Source organism: Equus asinus, chromosome 2 (assembly GCF_041296235.1).
Source record: "Equus asinus isolate D_3611 breed Donkey chromosome 2, EquAss-T2T_v2, whole genome shotgun sequence".
Classification (NCBI taxonomy): domain Eukaryota; kingdom Metazoa; phylum Chordata; class Mammalia; order Perissodactyla; family Equidae; genus Equus; species Equus asinus.
The window spans coordinates 145,577,551-145,599,053 of NC_091791.1; the positions used below are offsets into that span (position 1 = coordinate 145,577,551).

At 36.8% G+C, this 21,503-nt stretch overlaps 1 protein-coding gene across 6 annotated transcripts in view; it reads right to left on the reverse strand.

Annotated features, from left to right (window-relative positions):
• Nucleotides 1-1,048: 1,048 nt before the first annotated feature.
• MAPK6 (mitogen-activated protein kinase 6) overlaps nt 1,049-21,503 on the reverse strand; it is a 44,974-nt gene continuing 24,519 nt past the window's right edge. For all 6 annotated transcript variants that reach the window (XM_070501487.1, XM_014850520.3, XM_014850523.3 and 3 more), the window contains exons 2-6: nt 16,443-17,632; nt 15,131-15,275; nt 9,077-9,241; nt 5,160-5,361; nt 1,049-3,417 (exon numbers count right to left, since the gene is read on the reverse strand). In XM_070501487.1, the coding sequence (XP_070357588.1) occupies nt 2,316-3,417; nt 5,160-5,361; nt 9,077-9,241; nt 15,131-15,275; nt 16,443-16,997 (2,169 nt within the window). In that variant the 5' untranslated portion in view covers nt 16,998-17,632 and the 3' untranslated portion in view covers nt 1,049-2,315. The remainder of the gene's footprint in view (nt 3,418-5,159; nt 5,362-9,076; nt 9,242-15,130; nt 15,276-16,442; nt 17,633-21,503) is intronic.

The following is a 21,503-nucleotide window of genomic DNA, read 5'->3' on the forward strand; positions in this document are numbered from 1 at the left end:
ACCAAACAGTTAAAAAAGAATTAACACCAAGCCATCTCAAATTCTTCCTAAAAACTGAAGAGGAAGAATACTTCCAAACTCATTCTATGAGGCCAGCATTATCCTGATAACAAAATCAGACAAAGATATTATAAGAAAACTACAGACCAATATACCTGATGAATACTGACACAAAAATCCTCAAAAATAATACTAGCAAACTGAATCCAACAGCACATTAAAAGGATTATACATCACGACCAAGTGGGATCCCTGGAATACAAGAATGCTTCAACATATAAAAATCAATGTAATAACACATTATCAGAATGAAGGACAAAAACCACGATTATCTCAATTGATACAGAAAATCATTTGACAAAATTCAACCCCTTTTCATATAAAAAACACTAAACAAAATAGGAATAGAAAGAAATTACTTCAACATAGTAAGGCCCATATATAAAAATCCACAGCTAACATCATATCCAATGGTGAAAAACTCAAAAGCTTCCCCTCTAAAAGCTGGTCTTTTTAAGGTAACTTGAGTACATATTTCAATTCACATGTGACAGTGATATTCATCCAGAAAATATCTGCATTTTCTAAAGCTTTGTGAATCCAGATGAAATGAATGAATAAGTCATGGGGAAGTCAGAAGTCTAGCTATTAACAGTACTGGCTTTGTACAAAACAAGGATGGAGACAAACCAAAACGTGAAGTTAAAGGAAGAATGGTTTTATAACTGGATAGGTAAAAGGATCAAGTTCTTGAGCAAAGGAAAGATAACGTATTGTAGAGCAAATACACTTAAAGGAAGATCCTCAGACTGCTGGCTCAAAGCTTATTAATAGTCTTGAAACTATTCCATTTTAATGTGTGAAGGTAAGTCAACAAGAGATTTTTATGTGGAGATAAAGAACCTTTTTCTTTTAAGCCTTTTAGCCCAACACAGTTGAAACTACAGCCACAATTCAAAGATGCTGAAAAGTCTAACTAGATATCCGGCTAGTAATTTTCATTCTAGCAGGTAATTTTCATTACGTAAAGAGTTAAACAGGAGCCATATTTGCTGGCCATGTTTTATTTGTCCTTTTTTCTTCAAACAGGGTAACCAAAGATACAGACAGTATTCGATAAAATAAAATAGATGAAACAAATTCTAAGAGACTGCGATGCCACATGCTACATTTAACCTAATTTTATTCATGCTTGCTTTGGGATAGGGAATAGATCATTCGGTAAAAACATACAGTAAAAACAAAATATGTCTTATCATGTACAACTTTTAAACTACAATAATGATGTACCTTAATTACTTCCATGCACACAAGGTCTAACATTACATCTTTTTCTTAAAAATAAACACAATTAAGACTTCTAGGAGCATTTTATAATAAAGTAATTCCTAATTTTTCTTTGTAGATAGATCAAGCACCTCCAAAATACAAATTCCTATACACAGTGAGCACTTTACTTAAAATGAATACTTAAGTAAATTAAGTACGTGGACAGCCTTAGGATAAGCTGACATTATATATTCAGCTAAGTAGGCAACAAACCATAGTGCCAAATGGAAAAAGTGTATTTGCAAATAAATTTCAAAAACTAAGGTAACTTTTTATAATTAAATACAGAAAACATACTGATTTGCTAAAATAAATAAGATGGGATGTAGTTAACACTTCACTATAAAGAATGCATACCAGAACATTTACAAACAGTGAGTGAATCTTATTAAGAATAGTTTACTACAATAAACGCTGGCTAAATAGAAGTGCATATTGTGAAGCACTATGGGTGGTACATGGTTTGCCACATACTTTTGTTACCTTGAGGTAGATAACACATGTGTACCAAATTCGGCATTCATTTTCAGTTGCTGCTGGTATCATGTGTTTTAAGAAACGTGTACAGTATGAAAAACTTGAAAATACTCATGAATGAAAAATGTTTTAGGAAAAAAATAGATATTTTCATGCAATTATGTACAGTCTCACTGTGTAAATTTCAAGGCAAGATTTTTGTTTCCTGTAAAACAGATCATTGTTCTATGAGAGAATGTTTTTTACTTGTCTTAGTGCATTTCTTTTGTCTCCTCCTGCATTGCATTATTTTGCTCTATTCTTTATTTTTGTGTGCAAACGACATGCCAGTTAAAATGAAAACCATCTCACATGTAGAAAAAAAGTCTGGATTTTAAAAACCAAGAACTAATAAAATCCTTTCTAAATGACACCATCTGATTCAAGTAAAAAAATGATTTAAACACTAGTAATAAAAAAGACAAAACACATTTCATGAAGAATACAAAGAGAAATGTCTGCTGAGTGTTTTAGTTCAGGTGTTTCAGAATGCTGCTGTATGTTTTATGAGGAATCTGAGGGGAAGATTTCATAGCAGAAGGTGTTAATGTAGCCTGGATTGACTTAAGTGGTGACCCAACGGGACTGTGAAACTGTGGGATGCCTATGGATTCAAGCTGCTTGTTAAAGAGGAACTCCCCACTGTTGTTCAGAAATCCTTCCTCATTTTCTCTCTCCCCAAGCTTCCCATCCTCTCCTGGCTCAGTTTCTAGCATTTCAGTATCTTCTTTCCTGCTAAAGAACTTGTCCAAGTAACTGGTGTAAGTGTTTTCCTTCTCAATTTGTTCATCCTTCCTCACCTCACAACAAAACTGATTTATGAGAAAACAGTCCTCCCCACTGCCCACAAACTGGCTATCCCAGGAAGACTGGTACAAGGCTTCTAACTGAGCCAAATTGGCCATTCCTTTTTCCTGTTTCTCTCGGCTTACTGACTTTGATATCAAACTTTTCAATTCTAGTTGGGACACTGAGCTATTCAAGTCATTTAATTTATCAACAACATCAGCAGGCTCATGCTGTGCGCTCAGTTGAATGGTTCCTGCAATAAAGGAGTCAAAGTCAAACCCCTGACCCTTTTCCCTTTCTTTGTCAGCCAGTTGCTGGGATGCTTCCTCTAGAGCTATCTGCGCTTTAACCAATCCATTCCTTTCACATTTTGACTTGCCTTTCTTATCAGATTTTTCTTTGCTTTGTTCTTTCCAATTGGAAAGATCTATAATAAGCTTGGGTTCATAGTAATGGTTAACTTCACTCTCTCTCCAAACTAAGTTATCTAAATATGATGATGACCTCGTTTTGTAGTTACAAGTATGGCTACACTCCAGATCACAATATTTGTTTTCATGATGATCTGGGTACTGCCAGCAAGGCTCAGTAGAGTAATTGGTATCAAAAGCAGGATCCTCCAAATACTTTTCACGATCTCCATCCAAATATTTTCGAGGATCAACTTGTACTTCTTCTTCATCAGTGACATCAGACAGAGCTCTTGGGTCAAGCTGAACTTCATCAATATCAAAGTTGTTATGTATAGGCCAATCATGCTCTGAAAATTGACAATCATGGTACCTGAAAGAATTAATACATCAGTGTTAGTCCAGGTGTATGATTTCATTTTCAAATTTACTGAATGCCTTTTAGGTGAAAGCACTGTGCTAGTCTATGAGGAGATAATAGGAGTGTAAGTCACGAGCCTTCCCCGCCCTCCAGGAACTTATCATCTTAATGGCTAGGTAAGATCTGTTACTATACAAAGCAATATGAGGCAATACTTGATAATTACCAATAAAGTATATCATTATAATAAAACTCCGAGTCCTCCATTCTTAAATAAGACCACTTATCATTTCACACTTATTCCATCTTTTCCCTATTCTATTTGTCATCCACCTCAAACACAAACATCTGAGTGGCTGGCACATCCATAGTTCAATTCCAACACAGTTTCACATGAAGAAAAAATACTTTATGGCCACAAAATGCAGATCTCAATCAGGTCTCTTACAGATTTTCACTCTACTGGTAATAAGAGAGACTAGAAAAACAGGAAGTCTTGCTGGAACTCATCACCTTGAACAGAAAAAACTCTCCATTTATACGTGCTACTGAAAGTGATATCCTCTTACTGACACATCACAGCAAGGTGACCATACCACGCCCAAGCAGAGGCAGACTGAGACACACACAAGCAAAAGGTTGGGTGATGGAGACGAGGGAACAGAAAAGGAGATTAGATGACTTCACTACCCCAGCATGACAGAGAAGGTAGAAACTGGAAGATGTTTGGGTATGTGTGGAAAGAACTATATGAAGGTGTTAGAAATGTTCGTGTGAAGAAAAAAATGGGTGGTTGGCAGACGTGCGTAAACACACTCTCAAATACCTCAACATTTTAGAAGGAAAAAATGCAATGGGTAAACAAGCTAATTGCACCATTAACTACTTCTTTAATTATTACTTAGCAATCATTTTTCTTTTAAACACAGAAATATATGAAATCCTAAAGTTTTAAATTGTCATTAGTAATTCCTAAACCTAGCTAAATATCAAAATCATCTGCAGATTTTAAATAATATTGATTCATTAGTATATGCTATCATGCTACTTTGAAGCAGAATTATATCTAAACTTCCCCAGAAATTTAAAAATTGTAAAGGGAAGCTGAGAGGAGAAATTCTTTAACTAAAATGTATGATGTTATCCATTTTGATGGTTTATATCATTCAGACTAGAAAAGTTCCATATACTGAACCCAAGTAAAGCATCCCAAATTAATTTTATGTCATCAGGAAAACAGATTTGAATATAGCATATACCATGAATCAAAAATAATTTCTATATTAAGATATAACAGATTATATGTAAAAATTTGAGACACTTCGGAGATACCTTATTGGATAAGGTTGTCTTGTTGTCCAACATCTTAAAAAAAGTTTATGATATTCATAAGAGTTTACAATGCTTCAGATTTCCAACCTTCAACCTTTACATTTGAAGGACCCTATAATTTTATAACTAAACATACCTTAATGGCTTTGAAAATGTTTCAAAATAGCATTTAACCTTTTCCCATTACATATATCCTAACCAGTATTAAATACTTAAATACTGGTTAAATTACTTAAATACTTAAGTTGCATAAAGGTTATTCAAAGATAATAAGTTTAGCAGAAACTCAAAGAGACCATTACTAAATTTTTAATACTTCTACATTGTTTTATCATATATAATTTAAAAATAAAACTCAGTGAATTATGGTTTATTGACAATACAATAAATGATACTTTTCTAATTTGGGATCCACCATTTACCTTTCCCAGTTATAAATGTGACTGTGAGTTTCATCCATAAGCAAAATATCATCAACTTCATCTTCAATATGAAAAGGATGACTTGAAATTGGCTCATCCATTGGAAAAGAATATATGCTCATATAAGGATGGGAAAGCGCTTCTTCTGCTGTCAACCGATCCATGGGGCTAAACGTCAAAATTTGTTCCAGGAAATCCAGTGCTGCCAAAGAAAGGAATCAAACACCTTAACAGAACTGGAGGTCAACCAAACTCATAAAGGAAAACAAAGGGACTATACACGTACAATTAATAGGTAAGTTAAGTTCTGTCAGAGAAATAAAACTAATTTACCTTATATACAGATTAAAAAGAAAAGACATTTATTCAATAAACATAATAAATATATGAAATGTACCTCAACCTCATATTATGGTCAGTTATAAAAAAAGAAAGAAAAGGAATATATTAAGTTGAACCACACGAAAGTTCCATTTTTGTCACAGTCAAAAATGGTCAAATAACAACAATTTTATATGGCTCAACCTAATACATAGGTCCTAATCTCTCCACTAGCTTAACTAAATTACCAGCCGTGTAGGGCTGGAAAGGTTACTTAAACTTGCTGAATTTCAGTTTTTTCATGTATAAAATGGATATAGACAGCTTATAAATAATTACATTTAAAACTAAAATGTAAAGCATAGGGTCTAGCACTTAATTAAAAATGCTTTCCCCTTTCCTTCCCTTATCTCACTGACCAGCTATTGTACTAATTTGTTGATCTCTGTTTCACGTCACACTGTAGCATATCACACAACACACCTGATCACCATAGAGCTCTGGTGGAGCTACCACACACACCCAGTTCTTCCCACCAACTCAGTCTGTTAGGCCTTCCGAAGCTCCTTACCCAGCCTGAACCCCACTCACCAACCTAAAGGCTGCCCTTACATCACCACACACACTTGTATGCCTTACGATTTATACCAAGCTTCAACTCTGCATCATTTCCACCATCTACTTTCTCTGTTCCTTAGCAGACAGTACTGATGAAGGCTAGATGAAAAAATCACATAGATATCTGGCTTACTATAAATTCACACTGTGAAATTTCAATTAGGCCTTTGCTATTGGCTCAGCAATGTTCCACACCATCTCTTCATGCTCTCAATCTTCTCTATCATTCTCAACAGATAAACCCACTTCACATTACCGCAATCCCTACTTCTTCTCTATGGTCTGTCACACATCCTCTTATCCCTACCTTCCGTCTCAAAGGAAAAGACTCTATTCTCAATTCCCGATCTCTCATTAATATGAATGACAGCTGACATTTTTATAGCCATTTATATTTTACAAAGTACTTTCACATACATTACCTCATTCAATCCTCAAATCAGTCCACTAAAGACTAAAGAGAAGAAACCTAAGTCTCAGTGCTACTCATGCCCTCCAGCGGCCCAGGGCTGAGGTTCCTTCCTGGCTCCCTCCTTTTTACCCCACTCCTCTCTATTATATTACCCTAACATAGGAAGTCATTTCACAGACATCAAACTGTTCTTGGTTCTCCTGCAAGAGTCAGTCTTAATTAACCCAAGGCCCATGTGTCTCAAGGCAAGAGAGACTCTAATGCACAGTGATGGATGGTTGACTCAGCAGAATCACCTTTCTCAGGGGGAAGGGAGATATATACCCAACTACACAAGAGGAATACCCTAAAATCCCCAACATTTGGGAACTGTAGGCAGCAGGTGGAAACAGGAAGAAGAAAGCAAAAAACTAGTCAGGCTGAGCTTCCAAGTGTATGCATGCACAGAACATTTCCATCACTGTAGAAAGTTCTATTGGACAGCACTGCTCTAGAGGAAATCGGTCTATTTGCTACAATAGTGCTGAAGTGTGCTACGACATAGAAATATGTAGTAAACAACATAAAAAGGGAGGATGAGAGGTAAGTATGGAGGGAAATGAAAAAGAGGGTAATCACTTAAAAATGTTAACCAGAGTAAGGGTCCTGGTAGTCTTAATGTGTAATTCATATGTACTTAAGCTTGTGTACTTTTTTCCTCCAAAGATCACAGAAAGTGAGAAAAGAACACGTATTATTCTAAGTCCCCTTTGTCCCAGAACATGCTCTGCCCCAAAATAAAGCTCCAATGTTAATCAAGAAGAAACTGGTGTGGAACATATCTGTGTAATACATCTTTAGCCTCAGGAACTTTAAACACTTTATATTGTACTTGTATGTGAGCGCAGTTCTGCCACTTATGAATACCAAGGATCTTTTCCCAATGGTTAATTTAATGAATCCACTATCAAAGACACTCATTCAACACATTATGAACAAATCCAAGCCATCAGTCAATATTCAGCTTGGTTCATAGCTAAGAAATGGTCCCCAGCCTAATGAGGGTAGGGAAAAAGAAGGTTCAAATTTAGCGAGATTACAAATGCTTCAACAGCAATATCCTATATTACTAGTTTGTCTGCTTTGATAAGACACAGCAATAGCAACAATGACTCTAAACCCAGTCCAGGTTATTCCTGAGCAGTGTCTCTCAACCTGGCTGAGCAGGGTCATACCTGCAGAGGGTTTTAAAAACATAGACATCCACCCTGCTCCCTACCCCACTTCCAGATTCTGACATAATAGTCTTCACTTTTAAAGCGCTCCCAGAGATGACTCTGAGGCATAGTCAAGTGCTACATGCCTGCTGTTCAGTTATGAACAGGGATGTCATGACAGTGGCTACGAGGGTAGGAGCAAGAGAGCCAGCAATGGAATCTGATTGTGAAGACAGACTTGAAGAACGTAGAACTATTGAAAAGGAAGGCTGCAAAATCTATTAAAAGTAAATACAGCTTCTTCCTTTTTATTGCAACATTTACTACATCTAAGGAAAAAAAAAGACCATGTTATCATGATTTTGCCATCCAGTGCCCAACTATTTCTCAAAACACTTGCTACTTTAAAAGACTGATACACGCTAACCTGAACCACATATAATGATCAGAGTGGGTGATGTGAATAATGGGTGTATAATTAAGAGACTTTAAGATGTTTAGGAATCTATATATCCCTAACTTTTTGATTTATGAGAGAACTATATAATCCTGACACCAACGTATCTTAATACAGTATGATAAATTTTTAACGATATAAGACAATCAACTTTTAAGGAAGCTACTTTTCATATCTAACGTTCTTTCTTAAAAAAAGGTTATCTTATTACAGATAACTACTACAAGAGTTAAAGCCTTTTGTATCTCATTTACATCAGCAAATCCTAAAGATAGGTTGCTCTATTTTGAGACATGAAATTGCTTTAGTAGTCAACGAAGTTTTGATTCTCTCCAGGCTCCTACCACTTTTAAGCTTGCACAAACACTCACATTTAGCACCTAATACTCCTAACATTAACCTGCAAATTCTCATGTAATGTGTTTGCTCGTATGGAATTTTGTTCTTTCCTCCATCCCTTTCTTGCCCTGAAGCCTTTGCTTTCCCCGACTCAATCTGCTCTTTCCTATCTAAATCACATCCATATTCATAACCACACTTACTCATCATATAACCCTCACAGAACTCCTCTCCAGTTTAGCAAGTCAGTGATTCAATATGCTCACCTATGGTGGATAATCATAGGCATAAGCTTGGAAAGCAGATGGAGTTAGAACCAGAAGAGAGGGGTACACTTTTTGGAATTTGGAAAATTACTCAGACGAGCAAAGAAACAGATCCCAGCCTAAGTGCCAGGCTAAAAAACGAAAAGTGAGAGTTGAAGATTTAGGTATACCGTAAGTGTCTAAAGACTATTTTGGAGAAAGCTGCACATCTAAGAATAAAACGCTAAAGTTTCACTATACAGATGTTGCCTACACACACACACACACACACCCCCCATTACACGATGGTTACCCTTGAGTCACAATACCTTCTCGACTAATTCCCGGAAGCAGCTGAGTTAAAGGTTTGTGTGGCTCAGTCATGTCATTTCTAATGTAAACTGGAATTACACTGAGAAGCTCCTGACGATCTTCCTCATGTACAACAGGAATAGATTCTAAAATCAGCTGCATCTGTTCAAGTTCATGTGCACCTGAGCGAGATTAAAAAAAACACCAAATACAACATAAATAAACACATTCCTCAACGTTTACTTATTTGGCAATAAACATTCTAAAGCTATAGGAAACTAATTAAAATATTCTAACGACCACTGGGGGAAAATGGTTTTAACTGAATCATTAATAAGCAGATTTCATTGCTTTGAATATCATTAAGCTGCTCAAAAAGCGTATCTATTTCAATTTCTTCTCACTGATTCAGTTTTAGCTGCTTTGTTTCCATAAGAAACCAATTCTTAAAGTTTAGCTTCACATTAAGGTATCATAAAGTAGTGAAAAAGCAATGAATTGGCATTCAAGAGACCTAGATTCTAGTATTACCTGTATCACTAATTAACTGGCTATAACTTAGGGAATACTTAACATGGTGATGACTTGATTTTATCATCAATGAAATGGAGGGTTGGGTTAGATTTGTGAAACAAAAAGTTTTACAGTTATGTATTAGGGTCAGTTAGCATTTCAGGACCACTAAAGAAATAAGAAACTTCAGCCTAAACGGGCAATTAAAAAAAAATTCAGTTTGCTTTTCCATTAGTTTCTAGAAATTCATTCAATATTTAACTTTTTCTTGAGTGCCTACTATGAGCAAGGCACTTTAGAATAAGCTGTGAAACAAAACAGACCAAATTCTTGCCTTCATAGAGCTTACAATCTAGTTGAGGAAGACTGGTGACAAATGCTATGAAGAAAACAAAGTAAGCTAAGGGGGACAGAGAGCACTGTCGGGGGTAGGGTTGTTAATTTATACAGGATGACCAAGGAAGGCCTCACTGAGTAGCTCAAAATTCAGGAAGTTAGGGAACACACCATACATTCATATGGAGGGAGAGAGTTCCAGGAAAATGGGAAAAGGCCCAAAGGTGAGAGCAGGCTTGGTGTGTCCAAGAAACAACAATTAGACAAGCGTAGCTGAAGTAGAGGAGCTGGGGGGAAGTAATAGGAGATGAGGTCAGAGTGGTACCAGGACACGAAGGGTTTGCTTTATCCTGAATTTGATGGGAAGCCATTAGAGTTTTGAGCCGAGAAATGACATGATCTATGTTTTCAGAGAACTACCATGGCTGCTATGTGGTAACTAGACTACAGACAGCAAATATTGAAGCAGGAAAGCCAGTTAGAAGCTTCTGCATTAGACCAGGAGGGACATAGTAGTTGAACTACTCAGTTGAACTGAGGGGAGGGGAGTAGTGATAGAGATAATAACAATCAGTGAGATTCTGGATTTATTTTGAAGCAAGAGCCCACAGGATCTGTACTGACAGATGTGAAGGATGACACCAAGATTTTAGTCTGAGCAACTAAAAAGTAGATCTGGTTTACTAAGATGAGGAACACAGCAGAAAGTATGAGGGACAAATATGAAGAGTTCGGTTTTGGATAGGTTAAATTTGAGATGCAATTAGACATCCAAGTGGAGATATGAAGTAGAACCGAATAATAAAGCTAGGACACTTCCCATAGCTTAAAAATACACAGATTTCCAATATTCTTTAGTCGTTAGTCCTTGCCTTTTATTGCTCTGTTCATTTCAGGTCTATACCTAACAAACACTTAGATTCCCCCTCATGCTGCTTTTACTAAAAGGTTCACCAACATACCAATGAAGCATTAGAAGTGAACTACAGCTGGATCTTTCAAATCATTTCACAAACAAGTCCCATTAACTAAACGTGTAGCTTACATGGGTTTAAGATCAAAATTATGTTATTTAGAGGTTGGTTTTTAATCCAATTCTTTTTATTGCTATACTGAACAATCTCTGAATATGCCAAATAAACACTTAAAAATACACTAAGTACCTCTGTATAATCAATACAGCAAGTTTTGACTCTATTTCATAGTACTTGGAGTATGATCTAATGATTTTAAATTAAACAAATTACGCTTTTGTTTTCCTGAAACAATATTCATTATTGTAGTAGCTTTAAAATATATCCACAAATCTTTGATACTCTTCCTTTCAAAGGGTGAAATCCAATTCCCCTCCCCTTGAATGTGAGGTGTACTTAGAAACTTGTAAATAATACATAAAGTGGAAGAGATGGCGTGTCTCATACTTTTGAGTCCATGTCATAAAAAGATATTTTGCATTTATGGTTAAGTGGTTTTTGATAAGGAGGTCAAGACAATTCAATGGAGAAAGAATAATCTTTTCAACAAATGGTGCTGGGATAACTGGACATCCACGTGTAAAAGAATGAAGCCAGACCCTTACCTCACACCACACACAAACAATTAACTCAAAATGGATCAGAGACCTAAATTTAAAAGCATTTAAAATTATAAAATTCTGGGGCTAGCCCTGTGGCAGAGTGGTTAAGTTCACACTCTGCTTTGGCGGCCCAGGGTTTCATTGGTTCAGATCCTGGGCACAGACACGGCACCACTCATCAAGCCATGCTGAGGTGGCATCCCACATGCCACAACTAGAAGGACCCACAACTAAAAATATACAACTATGTACCGGGGGTTTTGGGGAGAAAAGGGAAAACTAAAATCTTTAAAAATAAAAAAAATAAAATTATAAAATTCTTAGGAGTTAGGCAATGGTTTCATATATATGACACCAAAAGTCTTAAGTGACAAAAGAAAATAGAGAAATTGGAATTTATCAGAATTAAAATCTTTTGTGTTTTAAGACACCATCAAGAAAGTGAAAAGATAACCCATAGAATGGGAGAAAATACATGCAAATCATCTATCTGGTAAGTGGTCTGTATCCAGAATATGTAAAGAACTCTTACACTTCAATTATAAAAAGACAAATGGCCCTACTAAAAAATAGGCAATGGATCTGGATAGCTATTTCTCCAAAGAAGACATACAAATAGCCAATAAACATGTGCTCAACATCATTCGTCATTAGGGAAGTGTAAATCAAAACCACAATGAGATACTGCTTCATCCAAAAAGACACACAATAAGACAGATCACACTTTAAATAAACGTTGGTGAGAATGTGGAGAAACTGGAACCCTCATACACTGCTGGAGGGAATACAAAGTGGTAGAACTGCTCTGGCATCTCTTCAAAAAGTTAAACATAGGTTATAACATAACACGGTAATTCCACTCAGGTATACACACCCAACAGAACTGAAAACACACTTCCACACAAAAATTGTACATTAATGTACAAAGGAGCATCATTCATAATATTCAAAAAGGGCAAACAACCCAAATGTCTGTCAATTGATGAAGAGATAAACAAAAAGTGGTATATCCATACAGCGGAATATTATTTGGCCATAAAAAGGTATGAAGTACTGATAGATGTTATTATCATGGATGAACCTTCAAAATACTATGCTAAGTGAAAGAGGCCAGTCACAAACGTCACATGTAGTATGATTTATTTATATGAAATGTCCAGAATAGGCAAATCTATAGAGACATAAAGTAGATTAGTGGCTTCCAGGAGCTAGAGGAAGGGGGAAATGGGAAATGACTGCTAATGATTACAGGGCATCTTTTAGGAGGGTCAAAAATGTTCTAAAATTAGACGGCTATAAAATCCTGTGAATATACTAAATATACTGAACAGTACACTTTAAATGGGTAAACTGTATGGCATGTGAATTATATCTTGATAGAACTTTTTTAAAAAAAAGATACATTAACTTCTTCTTTGCTCTCTCTTTTGGGTTATTCATTCTGGGGGAAGCCAGCTGCCATATTGTGAAGACACTCAGGCCATCCAATGGAGGAGTCCACATGGTGAGGAACTGAGGCCTCCTGCTAACAGTCATGTGAGCAAACTATCCAGCAGTTGATCCTCCTGCCCCAGTCAAGCCTTCAGATGACTGTAGCCCCGACCACCATCTTGACTAAGCTAATCCGAACTAGAACCACCCAGCTAAGCTGCTCTCAACCTCCTGACCCACAGAAACTGTGAGATAATAAATGTTTGTTGTTTAAGCCACAAGTTTTGAGGTAATTTGTCATGCAGCAGCAAATAATACAGTAATTATTTTCTGTATACTGGAAGGTACTTGAATATCAGGAATATAACCTCCAATCATAGTATCATTCCTAGGAAAAAATTTAGTTTCTAAGAATCACTAGTATTTTCTCATTGTTTTCTAAATTGAAATTCAATCACTATCATATATCACAGAAGAAATTTCAGATAAATTTAGGGAAAAATTACAAAGGATTGGCTAATGTTATGTAAGCTGAGTTTTGCAACAAGTATTGGCACTAAAAAAACATTAAAGAGCATCTATGCTTACCATCCTTTCCTCAACAATGCTCTCCTATGCACCCTAATCTTTCTTTCATTAATCCTTCTTTTGTAAGCACACCCTTGCCCCTTCCCTTCCTTCTGCTCTTAGCACAATTTCGGAGTGGTGGGAAGTCCCCTCTAAGACTGGTTAGAGAAGAAAAAAGTAACATCAAAAGAGACAAAAAGACGTAAATCATCATCACACCACTTCTCTAACTAAAAAATCTCCAGTACTCTACTAATTCCTACTTTTTTTATGGAAACTCCTCTGTCTACTTTCTAAGTATTCTGGTCTCAGCTTTTTTTCTTATTATTAAGATTTTATTTTTCCTTTTTCTCCTCAAGAGCCCTAGTACATAGTTGTGTGTTTTTAGTTGTGGGTCCTTCTAGGTGTGGCATGTGGGATGCCATCTCAGCATGGCCTGATGAGCAGCGCCATGTGCACACCCAGGAATTAAACCAGCGAAACCCTGGGCCACTGAAGCGGAGCACGTGAACTTAACCACTCGGCCACAGGGCTGACCCTCTCTGGCCCCATCGTAACTAGTCATAAATATCTTCATTATTATTTGATACCTTGCTTTCATCAAACTTTCATCAAATTCATTGACTGATGAATGTACCAGGCTTATGCCCTGATTTTTATAAATACCCTTAAATAGATACCACTCTTCCTCTCCGTCCCCCTTGTCAAAATTCTTCATTATTCCTATGTAGTGAAAAATCCTTTGACTTTTTTTTTTTTTTTTTGCTGAGGAAGATTTGCCCTGAGCCAATATCTGTTGCCAATCTTCCTCTTTTTGCTTGGGGAAGATTCACCCTGAGCTAACATCTGTGACAATCCTCAATTTTGTATGTGGGTTGCTGTCTCAATATGGCTGCCAACAAGTGGTATAGGTCCGTGCCCAGGAACCAAACCCAGGCCGCCAAAGCGGAGCATGCCAAAGTTAACCACTAGGCCACAAGGCTGGCCTCTCCTTTGATTCCTTTATGCCTTCCATTCCAGCCATTGCTGTTGTAGTCTCTCCAAGTTTGCAGCTCTTTTAGTCTGTACTAAATAATTTGATACTAACTCATACTTTGCTTTCTGATATTTTTCACGGATTATTCACTTCTTCCTATCTGAACTAAATTCTCTCATACTTCTTTAGATTACCTCATAGACTACTCAGCAAAAATTACTTGTTCGGTTGTTTCTGAAAGGCCACAGCAGTCAGGCAATAGGATATGGTAGTTTAGTAACAGGGATAATGGGGGGCAAAGAAGTAATTTCTGCATTTTCAACAACAGCTAAAAAATTTCACCAGGAAGTGACAAAGTGATGGAACCAGGCAACTCAGGTATCATTTAACACAGGTTACCAACAAGTATTATGGATCTAAAAAATATGAAATTATATTTAAGAAATGAGATATATACAAAAGAACACTGGAATTCTGACTAAATTTACTGAGTGAACAAGTCAGTGAATATGTGAATAAGTTTTCTCAACTTTTTAAATATTATAACCATAATTTTATCTTTTCCAGACTATAATAAATTGTTTCCAATCTTATATAAATCTTGCTTCACAGATACATGAAAAGTATTTCTCTCTGGGATAATTTTTTTCCATATATTTTCAACTTTCTAACCTGCAAAGAGGGTTTTACCAGTCAGCATTTCAGCAAAGATGCAGCCTGCAGCCCACATGTCAATGGCTTTAGTATAATTATTAGGAGAAAGTAAAAGACGTGGAGATCTGTACCATTTAGTAACCAATCCTTCAGAAAGATGACCCTGAAAAAGAAACAAAAACATGCTTTAATTTTTTACTTTAGCTGAAGAACAGGATATAAAACTTGACTCATTAAGGAATCCTTGATCTAAAACCAACCAACCAACCCACCCACCCAGGCGACCCGGCTCTATTACACAGCACATTCCTAATCAGTTTTACTGCTTTATGTTTATTTATAAAGCATTTGACAGAAGCAGTTACACATATATTGTCTTATTTCATCCTCAAAACAACCCTGAGAAATTGTGAAGGTAGGTATTGACTCCAGCTTACCGGAGCAATAATATCTAAATAGATTAAGATATCTGCTTATGGTTACATAGCTTAGTTGAATACTAATAGAACTCAATTTTAGATAGTGTGTAACTTAGCTCAGTGTTCTATCTACAATACTTCACTGTTACCCATAAAGAGGATGTGGTCATCCATTTCATTTTAGTACTCTAATTCCTGTGCTAAAATTTTTTAGAAATTAAGTTATACTTAATGTGAGATGATACATGTGAATGAAAAGATTTTTTGTTTGTTTTAGACATGTGCTAAGCAGGTGGCCTAGGGGTTCTTTATAACCAAAGCAGCTCCATTTTATATTTTAAATATCAGAAACCCACATACAATTTTATTTGAAAACTAAAAAAGCAGGGTTTGGGTCCAAAAATATTATTAACTTCTTGACCAAAGGCAAGTTGTTATCTAAGGCAAACTTACTTGAATTCTTTTGGCTATTCTTACTGCCTATTTTATCTTTATGCAAATTCAGATTTCAACTAAATTAAGCTTGCCTAAACGAGGCATACCAGAATAGTATAGACTCAAAGAGACAAAAGAAGACCTAAAAGTTGAAATAGCACCCCTCTTACTTTCAGATAGGACCACACTACTGCCCTAAACACATAGGAACATATCCCACTTTTAAATGAGGGAGAATGTCAGTTATAATAAATAACCATACACTTTTATTAAGAATTTTAGGATCCCACTCCACCTTCATTTCAAACAAAGGGAGATTGTGAATGAAAGTAGATCTGTATCAGATAAAAAGGCACTAAGGTAAAGCTTAATACAACTAACTAAAAATTCTGCCGCAACTACAAAGGCAATCCAAGTACCTATTCCTGATGACGTCTATCAGTTTAAAGGTCTACGTCGGGTGGCTTTCCACATACCTTATGGGAATAATGGGGATCCATGATCCGTGCAAGACCAAAGTCACCTATCTTCAGCACCAAGTCTTCAGTATTAATGAAAAGATTAGCTGGTTTGAGATCTCTGTGCAGTACGTTTGCAGAGTGAATATATTTGAGCCCACGTAGCAGCTGATACATGAAAAGCCTGGCATGCTCTTCCAGTAAAGGGCCCTGCTCCAGCACATTAGCCAAGTCTGTCTCCATGTACTCCTGAACAATGTAAACACTGTTCAGTTCGGTAAGAGAGCCCACATCATCTGTTAACTGGCTTCCGCTGGGACCAAGAATTTCAAACACTTTCACAATGTTATCATGGTCAAGTCTTCTAATAATTTTGATTTCACGTAGAGCATGTTTGACACTCTGGGGATCAGTAAGGACAATTTTCTTGATGGCTACTCTCTTGTCACAGTCATTGTCTACAGCAGAAAAAACCAAGCCATTGCCTCCACAACCCAATGGTTTTAAGTCCATATACCTAGAGCCCAGATCAAAACCATGAATGTTCATGAGACTTTCAAATTTCTCTGCCATTTTGAAACCCTTACTATTGCCTTTTCCTTTCGAACTGTTGAACTTGTGTAAACAAGGAAGAAAACTGGCATCAAAAGGAAAGATCTTTCAAAAAGGGAGAAAAAAAATAATTTTGCTTTCACAGCAAGATGGTTTCTTGATGTTCATTGCATATGCCAACCAGGCCCGTTGAGTTCCCCTTAGATGTAAAGCTCAAAAAGCTCTACTCATACTGAGAACTAAAAAGATTGCAGTACTCATAGTTCAAGAAAGGGGCAGCAACTCTGCAGACATTTAAAGAAAACACTCAAGGAACTCAAACGGAATGAAATGACATACTATGCACTCAGATTTACTGTGCTAAACAATTTAACATTTAACAAAAATGTGAATAAATATGCACACAACAGGCTTCTATGAACATTCTCCTCACAGTGCAGATACATTCAGTGTTGGACTGGTCCTGAGCAGCATCATTCTAAGGTGCTGGTAAGCACTATTTCCGTTTTGCTTCTTTTCTTCCTTTGTTGCTATATATTTCAACAGGAAGCCCTGACGGCTGTTGGTTAACAGAAGATGTCTTTTGTTAGTGATCAGGTGGCTCCAGCTCACCACAATCACAATCAAAGCTACCGTCCATCTTACTCTGATACAACCTGGGGAATGAGAAAAAAGAAGGAAAAGAGTCAGTACTACAGGAGATGCTAGTTTCCTCAACTTTGTAAAATGACATGACCGGGCATTTAGCTATAAACTACTACTGAGAGTAGCATATTAAATGTAAATCAATGTAGTACTACTACCAGTAGTAATAAATTAATGTGGTATTGACAGTAAACTTATTTACTTATAATCACTAAATGGAAAGATTACCCTCAATTAAAAATAGCTATTCCTGGGGGCTGGCCCCGTGGCCGAGTGGTTAAGTTTGCGTGCTTCGCTGCAGGCAGCCCAGTGTTTCATTGGTTCGAATCCTGAGTGCGGACATGGCACTGCTCATCAAACCACGCTGAGGCAGCGTCCCATATGCCACAACTAGAAGGACCCATAATGAAGAATATACAACTATGTACCAGGGGGCTTTGGGGAGAAAAAGGAAAAAATAAAATCTTTAAAAAAAAAAAATAGCTATACCTGTTGTAAGCAATTCACATGTGTTGCTTCAGACTCCAGATCCCACCATACCAGATCCCTTGTAATATTTAAGTCCATTAGGTTGTATCATTTCTTAAATGCCAATGAACGAAGGAAGGAAGGTTCATAATACATTTTTTTTAAAGATTTTATTTTTCCTTTTTTCTCCCAAAGCCCCCCAGTACATAGTTACGTATTTTTAGTTGTGGTTCCTTCTAGTTGTGGCAGGTGGGACGCCGGCCCAGTGTGGCCTGAGGAGCGGTGCCATGATCGCGCCCAGGATTCGAACCTGCGAAACCCTGGGCCGCCAAAGCAGAGCGCGCGAACTTAAGCACTCAGTCATGGGGCTGGCCCCAGGTTCATAATATTTTTACAGAATTCTTTAGACTTTTTTGAGGGGTAAAACATTAGTAACATTTCTCTAGAAGAACACACAATTAGCCTGCAATGCGTCAGTTCATTAAAGAACACGTTTACTTATTAACCATGCCTATCAATATCCAATGAACAAAAACCTAACAGTATAAATAAGAAATTTACAGAGCACACTCTTCAATTTACAAAATAGTGAATTCAAACAGTGAATAAACCCATGAAACGGTGTTTAACTTCATTGATAATCAGAAAATTGAATTACCTCAACAAGATAACATTTCAGAATGGAAAAACATTTAAGAGTCTGTTAATATCAAGTCTGAGGAGGAAGGTGGAAAAACAGGAACTTTCACGTAATATTGGTGGGAGCTTAGTAAAGGAACATCACAGAGCAATTTGGCATAAATACATAAATGATAAATAAATAGCATACCTATGACTTGGCAATTTTTCCTCAAGGAGCACTCCTTACAGAAATGCTTGCAAATGAACATTCCAATGCTCACTTTTTTTTGGTAATGGCAAAGTATTAAAAACAGCCTAAACTTTCAACAGTAGGAGAATGAGTTATTTTCATATGTGGACTACTATATAATAGTAAAAATGAATAGAGATGGTTGAAATGACCAAATATACACTACATTTAAAAAGCAAATTACAGATAAAAATGGGCATGCTGAATCCAATTATATCAGGTTTATAAACATGCAAAATAATGCTATTTTATGGGTGCTACATATGTAGCAAAAGTATAAAAAAATGAGATTGATAAATAAGAAATTCATGATAATAATTACCTTGAGGAATGAGGGAGGGGATTAGGATCAGGATGGGTTACACGGCATGCTTCAAGCATATCTTTAATATGTTATTTCTTTTGGAAAAAACCGAGGTATGACAAATTATTAGACTCTTATAGATCCATGTATGTATATGAAGAGCTCATATTATAGTGGGAGAAGACAGGCTGACAAAAAAGCAAAATACAATGAAGTCAGATGGTGATAAGAAGTATGGAAAAAAGAAAAGAAAGGGGACAGGGAGGGTGGTTAGAGAATGCCTCTCTGAGGAGGGAGTATTGGAGCGAAGGGAGTGAAGGGGCCTCAAGGATGCTGCGTGGCAGTCACTGTTCCAGACAGAAGGGCTAGCACCTGAAAGCCACTGAGGGTGAGTGTGCATCTCATGTCTGAAAAACAACTAGGAGGCCACAGAGTAGCTCATTTAAATGTATACGCCTATAAGCAAATATTACAGCCTAGACCTTAAACGGAAAGGCGTCCTGATGCTGACTTTTGATCTAAAAGCTGGTATACGTGTATATACAGTGTTATTTTCTGAATGGGTCTGAAGGGATTGGAAGCGGGACAGGAGCAACATTCCTTTATTCAACGGGCCAATTATCTAAAGGCAGTGAGAAACTGTGTCAGTGTCTGAAATAAAGCAGTCCATTCTGAACTTGAAGATGTGACAACTTTCAATCGCCTTCAGATGTAGCTTAAGAGAAAGAAGAGTGAGGACTCTCAAACAGGTCAGTTGTTTCACAGTGGTGATGCTTTTGTACAACAGGGAATCTGCCTTTATTTCCTGCCTGCTTCGTAGCCCTACATACTTCAATGTCAGAATCTAAGATTAAGGTGAAAGCATTTGCCTCAATCTGAGCAAATCTTCAATTTTGAGAAATCCACAAACATTAAAAATAATAATGTGAAAGAAACACTGATGATACTCACAACTCAGAGACTAAGTAGACAGATGATCCCTATGGCAACAGCTTTATTTAATAAAAATTGATATTTACTATCCCTGAGTTTTTTCTAAAAATATGAGCACTCCTTTATCTGCTTAATATTGTGAAGGACACTTATAGCATAATAGCTTTCTTTATTTTGCTGTAACAGAGATGGTTTCTTCTGTTTGCAAGTTTTCATCTGCTTCTCAGAAATCAGACAAGACAAAACAAGAAGACTCTTAAAAATTCTATAGCTTATCAGTCTATTTGCAGTAAAACATTTAAAAGCTAAATTAAAGACTGTAAATAAACTTTTGAATTAAAAAAAATACTTCAGGCTGGCCTGGTGGTATAGTGGTTAAGTTCACCGTGCTCTGCTTCAGCAGCCCAGGTTCATGGGTTTGGATCCTGGGCCCAGACCTACACCACTCATCAAGCCATGCAGTGGCAGTGCCCCGCATACAAAGTAGAGGAAGATGGGCACAGATGTTAGCTCAGGGCCCAGGGCCAATCTTCCTCACCGCCGCCCCCCCCCCCAACACACAAATACTTCAGTTTTTCAAAGGGCTCTAATTCATACTGTCTTCCTCTGTCCCATTTTTTCTATTTATATACATCTTCATATTTCCTGTTTCCTACCAAATATCCTAGAAAAACAGTTTTTTTCAAAGGCTCCAGCATTTCTGAAATTTCACATTTCCAGTCTCTACCTGAACTAGAATGCTTATTCATACCTACCTTCTGGCTCTAATGTAGACAATTCCTTAAAGCTCAATCAGGTTTCAAGCTTTAGATACACGCATATTTTTAAGTCAGTTCTACAGACTTAAGAACAGTAAAATCTCTAAGTACTCTCTTAAGCTTCTAGTTCTCTAATAGAGCAATCATAGTCCAACATAAATAATTCTCTGCCAAAAACACCACCACTATTATCTGACAGAATAGCATTATAGTAGGAATTGCAGCCAGATTATTACAGAGCCATGAGAATGAGAAAAATCTCTACTCAAGAGCTCCATCCACATCTGCTCCTTTTAAATTGTAGTGAGACTAAAAAGCATCATAGACTAGAAACAACTATAAGGATGAGAATGCCTTTTCAGAAATCTCAGAGACTGGTCAGCACTTACAGGGGTAGAAAGCAGGCAAAAATTCATCTTGGAGAAGGCAGACACTTGTGCTTAGTTTGAGAACTGCAGATCCTCATTATAGATTCAGTGAGGACTATATAGAAAGCTTTGAACAGACTTTCCAGAAATATAAGACCATTCTAAACAAAGAAGGTAACA